Source organism: Ananas comosus, linkage group 7 (genome assembly GCF_001540865.1).
Source record: "Ananas comosus cultivar F153 linkage group 7, ASM154086v1, whole genome shotgun sequence".
Classification (NCBI taxonomy): Eukaryota; Viridiplantae; Streptophyta; class Magnoliopsida; order Poales; family Bromeliaceae; genus Ananas; species Ananas comosus.
In genome coordinates, this window is record NC_033627.1 from 10,820,264 (window position 1) to 10,829,908 (window position 9,645).

Genomic DNA, 9,645 nt, shown 5'->3' on the forward strand with positions numbered 1-9,645 from the left:
TATTCTTTAAAAAATAAAAATAATAATAGGAGTTTTGTAATCAAGATCAAAAGTATAGATTTTATTTTAAATAGTTAAAAAAAATTCTAACCAAAATTCAACAGGTTTGGATATCATTATGTTATTAAAAGAGAAACGTAACGTTAAAATTACGAATTTTAAAACCCTTTGATAATTAGGTCAATGATATCAAAAAAACTTGAAATTTAATTTTTAGATACTTCAAAGGATATAAGTCATGTTCAACGATATCAATCGTCGATTTGAAGGCTCAATCATTAAAAATAAATAGGTGGCAGCAAAACTTGTTTACTACCAATAGCATTTCAACCTATCTCTCTCTCTTTCTCTCTCCCTCCCTCTCTCTCTCTCTCTCTCTCTATATATATATATATATAGAGAGAGAGAGAGAGAGAGTTGAGCTAGAATACTATCGGTAGCAAACGGGCTCCGTTGCGGCCCATTTGTTTTCGATGATGGAGCCTCCAAATCGATGATCAAAATCGTTGAATATGATCTATACCACTTAAAGTATCTAGAAATCAAATTTCATACTTTTTCGATATTGTTCTCTTGTCCATCAAGCGAGTGTAAAAATGAACAGCTGAAAATGAATATCCTCTAAAAAGTGATGATAGAAATTTTGTAATCACGATCAAGAGTATAGATCTTATTTTAAATAATTTAAAAAATTTTCTAACAAAAATTCAATTGATTTGAATATTTTTACACCGTTAAATGAGAAAACGCCTCATATCAACCATTAAAATTACAAATTTTGAAACCCTTTGATCATTAGGCAAATGATGTCGAAAAGATGTGAAATTTAATTTTTAAACACTTCAAGTGGTATAGATCATATTCAACGATGCCGATCGTCGATTTGGAGGCTCCATCATCGAAAACAAATGGGTGGCAACGAAACCCGTTTGCTATCGATAGTATTCTAGCTCAATTATATATATATATATATATATATATATATATATATATATAAAAGACCTCTTGTTTGGTGCTTTAGCTGCTACTCCAGTTATAAGCCGTTGGACAAAACATAGAAAACCCAAAAAAAAAATAAAAAAATAAATCAAATAACACTGCTCGGCTACGCATAACATTGCTGGCCACAAAGTAAATCCAACTAACCCTTATCTTCTTAACAGCTTTCTCTAACAGCAGTTACGTAAAACTCCCGAGTTAACAAAACAAAGATCTTTAAGACCTAGAGAGGACATCTCAAAGTTCACAGAAAATACTTCATAACACTCACACTGCTGGCAATTGGTTTCTCATATTTACTCAAAGATTGAAAACTGTAACGCAAAAAAACTGAGCCCGTAAGATAGAGTTTGGTGCATCCAACCAGCATCACACACTCACACACTCGCAAAACCAATGCAAGTTTACAATTTCACATTTCAAATTACTTTTAACCGGTTGGCTCAGTAACGAGTAAACAAAAGATTTTTTACACAATGTACTTCATACTACTTTCTGTTACACTGCATTTTGCACATCGGCATATTTTGTGAAGATTGAAGAATCAGAAAAATGAGACAGAAACTCACAATACAACACAATGCCACAAGACAAGAACGATAGTGTGAGGAACCGGAAGGAGAGAGAAGAGGTACCTATCAATCTAAGGCCAATTGGTGAATTCAAACACCTTTTGCACTATATCGAACCCGGTTGGGATCTGCCATATGAACAACAGGACGTTCAATGTGTTCAATGCAATGTGGAGATTCCTTGCAGTCTCATTTCCCTTCTGCATGGCAGGGACAAGCGCTGCGGCCGCTGCCCACAGCACAGTGATAGCTACAACAACAGATGAGCACACGCAAATATTTGGAAAAATGAGTTTGCAATTGTAATGCTACTATGATTGAGGACAAAAAAAATTTTGAATAGATGCTATCATATACCACCAAGTTTTTGTTGTTATTGTTTGGCGGTAGGATTTCTTGTTCATGGGCTGATGGCTATCATTCTGTGTGAATAGTAGACTATCCTAAATGTTTTTTGTCAAAATAAAACATATTTATAGTAGATATTCTACGATGACGATGGATAGAGGTAAAAGACTTTCTTGATCCTCAGATAGATGAAAATATAGCACGCACGCGAATAATCTAGCATACCTTTTTCTATAATAAATAAAATACAGTTAATAACTAAATTAGCCATTAGAGTTTCACCCTCAAACTTCTTATTATAACAATCTAGTCTACCGACCGCCCCTAGCGCAAGTGGCAAAGGACTTGGTGGTTGGTACCCAAGGTCTCAAATCCGAATCCTAGTTGATTCACATTTTCAGCTAAGTTTATTTCTAAATAAAATAAACGAAGCGGGTAGTATGCTACCCATCTCTTAAAAAAAAAAAAAAACAATCTAGTCTCTGAAATTTGTTCTGCATACCAATTGGGTTCTTAGTTACTCCAGCCTAGGAGAACGAAATTGAAACTATTATAGTTGAACTTCTGAGGATGAAATTGAAATTTGCATCACACTACATGGACTAAATTAGTAATTAATCCTGTATAAGTGTACACACTACATGGACTAAATTAGTAACTAATCCTGTATAAGAGTACACAAATCGTAAGAAGCTTACGAAGAATATAATCATCTTCCAGTTTTCTTTACATTCTCCTTAGTACTTAAAGAGGTCAATGTAGTATTGCACGAGGGATTAAGAGGGCACAATCACAAAGAGATTAGAAGAATATTTCGAATTTTCCTCATCTTTCTATTTTATCTGGCAATTTTGAAAATATAAACAGGATGTGCAGTATTTATCACTATAAAGGATGAAGCACCAACAATACAGTCCACTGCTGAGGATACCATTACGTAATGACAATGAGGCCAAAGAACTTATAATAAAGCAAGATTTAAGTGCCCATCGATATAGGCTGTATCTACCATACTATATCGTGCCAACAAAATATCAGCACGATACAGCTCCCATACCGATGGCACAGCTCAAAACTCTCTTTTCTTTACATTAGTAAGTAATTTTTTCAATAAAGTTCAAAAGACTTGATAAAGATACATAATAAGCAATTAAAATATTTTGTTGCTAAAAAAAATAAATACTTTATGTAATTATATGTAGGTAACACATATATTTTTTGTGACCAGCATGCATCGGCACAGTCCGGCACGCACCATATCATACCGTGCCGGCAAGTTTTCGACACGACCCCGTGCCACGGAACTTAAATCCTTGCGAGAAAAAGCCTTGACAAACGATCATTCACTCAAGATTTAGTATTTCTAAATCACCAAAAATTACACTACTTTTTAGTAATCAACAGGGAAAGTTTTTATTCTCAAATTCTGGTTTTGAACAAAACTATTTCCTACTGTCGCTAACATAAGTACACTGAGCAATCAGATTAAGTTGACAGATCCATGTATTGTTGCCGACTACAGCCCCTATGCCAACTACAGCCCCTATGATTAAACACTTTCCTGGGAACAAATCTGCCAGGGAAAGTAGTTTCAATTCAAAGTATTTTATTTTCTGTGGTAAATGAGTAAGTGGCAATCTCTCTACCCAACACTTAATATACCAAAAGCATCGAGGGTTGGTATTCCGAAAGCACTTTACGCTGACTATACAAAATATATGTACAAGCAGACAAAGAATGACAGGGCCACCAGTATTGGAGTGCTAAAGAAAAAGAATGATTGAATAATTGAGTTAGGTTTTCTATACACTTGGGCTCGAATTTAATCTCTCACAAGAAGCGAAGAAAGAGACTATAATTACTATTGCACTCTGATTATAGCCATAGATAAATGTAGTCCTGGTCTAAGTGTTTGACTTCGGACAAAGAGCCGTAATTGGAAAAGGTCACCTATCCATTTCATAGAGTATTATACATGTGGAAATCCAAGGAAGGAAACAACCCCAGATCCGCCTAGACTTTGAATTGATTGCAAATCGCTCAAATACTAGAAGTTGGAAAGATGAAATTTATTATGTGAATAATTGATTTGCACTAATCAACTACCCAGCTTGATTTTCTCGCCTTCTATCTGCTGTCGTTACGAGATGGTCATGCGACAGGAAAGATACTAGAAATGAAGTTGAAAATCTAACGTTAGAAAATTTAGTGCTAACGTAAACCCTTTCCACAAAATTTAGGGTTAATTGACCCTGTCCGGCAAGAAAATCCCGAACAGGATGTAAACCCTTCCCAAAACCAAATCTGAACAAATTTTATTTCAAATGGAATTCAAATCAAATCTGATCCAGGACCCATAATATGAAGATTAAAGATGCTTAATAGATTCTTAAGCTAAATTAAATAGAGCAGCTAAGGCATCGTCCGGTATTATCACAGTTTGTTCATTTTCGTGAACACAAACTCTATCCAATGGAACATAGGTAAGTTCATCTACTAGTGCATCCAACCACATATAGTTCTTTTATGAAACAAATAGAAAAAACAGTAAGAAATCTAAGTGAGCTGTAACTATTTAACAACTAGTCATTCCCCCTTTCTTTGATAATATATACATGGTATCTCTAAAACAGCATTTCTATTTGAGAAACTATAGATTTTCAGCCTCCTTTGGGTACACTTCTGCTTGTAATCTGTACGACAAAAACCAAAAGCTTACTAGTAACATCTTTTTTGCTTCTTTTTTGTAACAAAGATGCCTTTTGGCAATTGGCCAGACTACATCGCAAGCTAGCCAATGATGACAAAAGTAGCGATGTCCCTCTATTGGCACATCCAACCACAGAATTGTTACATATAAAAATTAAAAAAACAACAGCAATACCAAACAAGGTATAACTACATTAATTTTATTAGTTATACTTTTTCTTTTGATAATAATATGCAGTATACAATAAGTGTGAAACAACCGATGTACTCTAAAAGCTTAAGCTGTTAGAGAACGGTGTTTAAACATTTTTATATTTAACACTCCCCCTCACGTCTGGGCTCGAAACCTTTTAATCAGCCCATGACGTGGGCTTGAATTAAATGGGAGGAAATTAATATGCTAGGAGTCTGGCGTGACTCGAACTCAGGACCTCCTGCTCTGATACCATGTGAAACAACCGTTGTACTCTAAAAGCTTAAGCTGTTAGAGAACGGTGTTTAAACATTTTTATATTTAACAATAAGAATGTTCTTAGTCAAGAAACTAAAAATTTAAGGCCAAATTTGGTTAGACTTGACACTTGCTTTGTTTTCTTAACAGTGAAATTTTATGCGACTGAATGTGCTAGCATATGACAAATTATTAGCAAACTATATATGTATAAAGTTTGTTCAGCCAGAGGAAAAAAGAAAAGAAAAAAAAAAAAATTAGTGACAACTTATTTCACTTGTTTCCTTTTTTTGTGAAGAAAATGAGTTTGCAAGCTAATCAACACGTCCCAAGAATAAAAAAGTTCATCCATTAGTGCGTTCAAATGCATGGAAATGTAAGCATAGTGAAACAAGGCTTTAAAATCGTTGATTTGTAATTTCAATTTTCATGTAAAAATAGGACCGACACTAGATTGGGTCCGGATGTAACTTCTAAAGCATCAATGGTTAAATCGCCTAGTGTACAAAAGTTCCCTACACAGAAAATTCGCAATCAATTTCCAATGTATGAAAATCTTCTTTTGGATCAGCCAGTCAGCAACTTTAGTAAAATCACAATTTTAAGGCGCTAGGTCACATACTAAAACACTCGACCTATCGTGTCCTTACAACAGGTATTAACAGGTTGTGACAATGCATGGGACAATCTCACAGACCCAGTTCTTTTCTTATTTTTCCTTCAGTGGTCCTCAAGAAATGCTACATGCTATATATAAGACAGATCTCAAAGTGGAAGCAATAAAACAAGCGCAGGTAAAAACAGAGGGGGAAGGGAGTAAGCTTTCCAGAGCATACCAGCTCCAGCGAAGAGGTGGGGCCCGGGGAAGAGCTTCCCTGTGCGGAACCACGTATTTATTGCCCCTCCCACTGCCTCGAACACTCCGAATCCCAGCAGTATCGACCCTGCATTATAGTGCCGATCCCTGTACGATCCCTTCAGCAGCTCCTTCCTCTCCTGTTCAAATCCCAACACCAAAAATTTCACATCTAAATTCTAATTTCTGCACTCCCATGAAAAATAATAATTGAAACAAACACGGAGATAATTATGAAATTGTGCTATGGCAGTAATTGTTGCTACTCAAAGAACAGTTTTAACATCGTTACTCATTTACATGTTTAAAAGATCTGACAAAATATACAACACAAACTGACGGAAGAGGCAAAAGAAACTACAAATAGAACAACACTAAGAAATTTATGTTATTATATGATGAATGTAAATGAATCAAAGCCTCGTGAAACAGAGTCGTAGGGCCGATTCCGATGCTATAATACAAAAAGATAGATATATGAAGTAGAATACGACAAAATGGTTCGGGAATAATCAGAAAACTGATTTTGGCTCCGATACCATATTACCAAAAACATCTGTTGAAATTGGGGAGCTAAGGACTAGTTGAAATCTTATAGGATACGGTTCGGGAATAGTCCGGGGTCACCTCGGTGAGCTTCTGAATCTTGGCTTCGACCGGGGAGACCTCCGCAGGGGGCGGCGGCGACGCATCGGAAGCAGCGGCGCCAGCGGGAACTGCGGCGGCGGCGGGGGCCGGGGATTTGACCTGCTGCTTCTTGAGCTGGTTGATCTCGTCCTGGATGGTGCGGACGCGGCGCCACTGCCACCCCAAGTACCCCGCCCACAGCGTGTAGAAGAAGAGCCCGCTCATCACCAACGGGTGCACCAGCGCCAGCGTGCGCCCCTCCAAGATCCCGAACTCCCCTCCCACCGCCATCGCGTCCTTCATCGACCCCATCCCCAAATTAATTTCTAGGGTTTCGTTACACACGCGGTACGAGATCAAAGATGATGAGGAGAGGAGTACGTGCCTGGGGATTGACGAAGAGGGGCAATGAGAACGCCGCGGCGGCGGCGGATGCTGCTGCGGCGGAGGGTAGGGGGAGGGATTCGGAGAGCGATCGGAGAGCGACGGAGAGGTGGAAATGGAGATCGAGCGACGACGACGACGACGACGACGACGACGACGATGGGGTTTTGGAGAGCTTAGAGGAGATAGGGATGGGATTGGGGAGGAGATTGAGAAGCCCCATCGTTGCGGCGGTGCTCGCCATTGTTGCTCCCTCTCAAAGTTTCAGAGAGAGAGAGAGAGAGAGAGAGAGAGAGAGCGTGTGTGTGTTCGTGTGATTTTGGAGGGAAAGAGGAGATAAGAGACGAGGGGACGAGAAAAGGAGATGGTACGGAGAAAATGAATGGCGGAGTATGCGGACGCGTGGGGCTACGAGATTAGCCGTTGGATTCGTGCTACAGTGGCATTTGGGTAATTAAAGAACGGTGGATGGTGGAGGAACGATGGGTCCGCATGCGACTCCGCATGGAGGATTTCGGAAGAGGAAGCGTCTTGAAGCTTCTGGTGAGCACACGCACGCACGTAATACAAATTGCACCCCTAGTCCCTAACCTTTCAGCAAGTTTTATTTTGGTATACAAACATTTAAGTTGACCAGTAGTTGTCTCTAAATTTACAATTAAAAAAAAAATTACTTATACACCTCTGAAGTGTAAATATTATATTTCTTATCTTAGAATCTACAAAAAAAAAAAAAAAAAAAAAAAAAAAAAGCCGAAATAGATTTTAGTGAAATAAAAAAATGATGTGATAAGTAAAAAAATAATAGCTTTTAGATAGAATGAGTGCAAAATATACACTCCCGTAGCATTGCTCATAAAAAAAAAAATAATGAATACATCCAAAAATTAGTGTATATTTTCCATTCGATTTATCCAATAGATGAGATATTTTTATTAATCACATTAAATAACTAGTAAGATGTATATCTTTCAATCACTTATTGGATGTGTGGTGTGTAGTTAATCTTAAAAATTTCAGAAACACTACTGATACGCAAAAAAGGATATAAATCTTACGATCTTTTATTCCGAGATCCATATCGGTTAAAAAAAAAAAAAAGGTTCAAGTTTGTATTGACAAATCTTACACTCTTTTATCCATCGGTCTATATTGATGGAGAAAAAAAAATTGAGCAATACTACATACTAGGGGCGGAAACGAGCAAGCTCGAGCGAGCTTATGAACCTGTTTGGCCTAATTTCTGAAAAAGTGATTTCTGAAAATATGATTTTGATTTAGAGAATTGATTTTGCTTAAAAGCTGTAGAGCGTTTCGCCGAAATAGATAAAAGTGACTTTTCTGAAATAATTTTGAAAAACTATTTGGCATTTTTTGTTATGTTTGCATAAATTAATATTTTTATTAAATATTATTTTAAAATAATTTAAAATCTAAATTTAAATTTGAACTAAAATTAAAATTTTTAAATTTCAAAATTATACAAAATTTAAAATTTGATATTTAAATTTTAAAAATAATTTAAAATTTTAAAAATTTAAAAATTAAAAATATAAATATAAATTTAAAAATATATATAATTATGAATTTTAAAATATAAAATTTGAATATTTAAAATTTAAAATTTAAATTTTGAATATTTAAATTTAAAATTTAAAATTTAAATTTTGAATATTTAAAATTGAAAAATAAAAATTTGAATATTTAAAATTTAAAATTTAAAATTTAAAATTTAAAATTTAAAATTTTAAAATTTTAAAATTTTGAAATTTATAATTTGCAGATTAAAAATTATAATTTGAAATTTTAAAATCTAAAATTTGAGATTTGAAATTTAAAATTAAAATTTAAAGTTTGAAATCTATTTTTCAAAATTTAAAATTTAAAAGTTAAAATTTAAAAATTCAAAAATGAATCTGAAAATTAAAATTTAAAATTAAATTTAAATGTAAATATTGAAATTAAAATAAAAATAAAAATTTGAAGTTTAAATCCAAAATCAGAATCAAACTTCAAGAAGTAGCTTTTTTCATCTTCTGATTCTGAGGCCTTTAAAATTAGATTTCTGATTCTAAAAAGCAGAATCATATTTTAAAAGTGTGTTGCCAAACGTTCTATTGAGCCGAAAATTACTTTTCAACTCAAAAGCACTTTTTGAAAGTTAGGCCAAACACCCCCTATCTCTGCTCAAGCTTGGCTTGAAATTAATTTCGAGCCTAAATTTAGGCTCAAGCTTGGCTTGAAATTAATTCGAGCCGAGCTAGAGCGAGCCTAACTTCAAGTCGAACGAGCTGTAGCCCTAAACGAGCTGCTTGAAATTCTTAACATCATGCAATCTATAATTTAATTTTTATAAAATATTATCTAAAATTTGATATGAAAAATATCTAATAGTTTAACATATAAAATAAATGCATGAAATACGATATTATAATACTAAAATAATTAGAAAAATCGACTCTGCGAGGAAGGAAAAAAGAGAGAAAGAGAGCAATTAGAGTAGGATTTTGCTGGTTTGATTTTGTAGGCCCAATAATCTAAATTCTATATACATATAATTAAAATACATAATATATATTATTTTATATAATTAAAATATATATTATATATAATTATATATAGAGAGAGTTTGGTTACTATATATACTTTTATAAGTATAAACCCCTTTATACTTATAAGTTTTCGACCGTTAGATCTAT

The 9,645-nt window shown here is 34.7% G+C and overlaps 1 protein-coding gene across 2 annotated transcripts; it reads right to left on the bottom strand.

The window, feature by feature from the left end:
• LOC109713084 lies at positions 1,385-7,277 on the bottom strand. Of its 2 annotated transcripts, none has more exons than XM_020237043.1 (4): positions 6,948-7,272; positions 6,563-6,859; positions 5,916-6,075; positions 1,385-1,821 (listed from the first exon to the last, which is right to left on the bottom strand). In XM_020237043.1, exons 1-4 carry the CDS (start codon positions 7,188-7,190, stop codon positions 1,643-1,645), a joined length of 879 nt encoding a protein of 292 aa, XP_020092632.1. In that variant the 5' UTR covers positions 7,191-7,272; the 3' UTR covers positions 1,385-1,642. The 2 variants fall into 2 exon arrangements, with proteins under 2 accessions (XP_020092632.1, XP_020092633.1); XM_020237044.1 differs by lacking the exon at positions 1,385-1,821 and adding an exon at positions 4,306-4,612 and having other exon boundaries at positions 6,948-7,277.

Excerpts from the sequence above, each read along its gene's own strand:
- LOC109713084 (XM_020237043.1), bottom strand. The coding sequence starts at position 7,190 with ATGGCGAGCACCGCCGCAACGATGGGGCTTCTCAATCTCCTCCCCAAT. Across the intron at positions 6,860-6,947 it reads CCCTCTTCGTCAATCCCCAG|GACGCGATGGCGGTGGGAGG; the intron begins GCACGTACTCCT and ends GGGTCGATGAAG. Across the intron at positions 6,076-6,562 it reads AGATTCAGAAGCTCACCGAG|GAGAGGAAGGAGCTGCTGAA; the intron begins GTGACCCCGGAC and ends GGATTTGAACAG.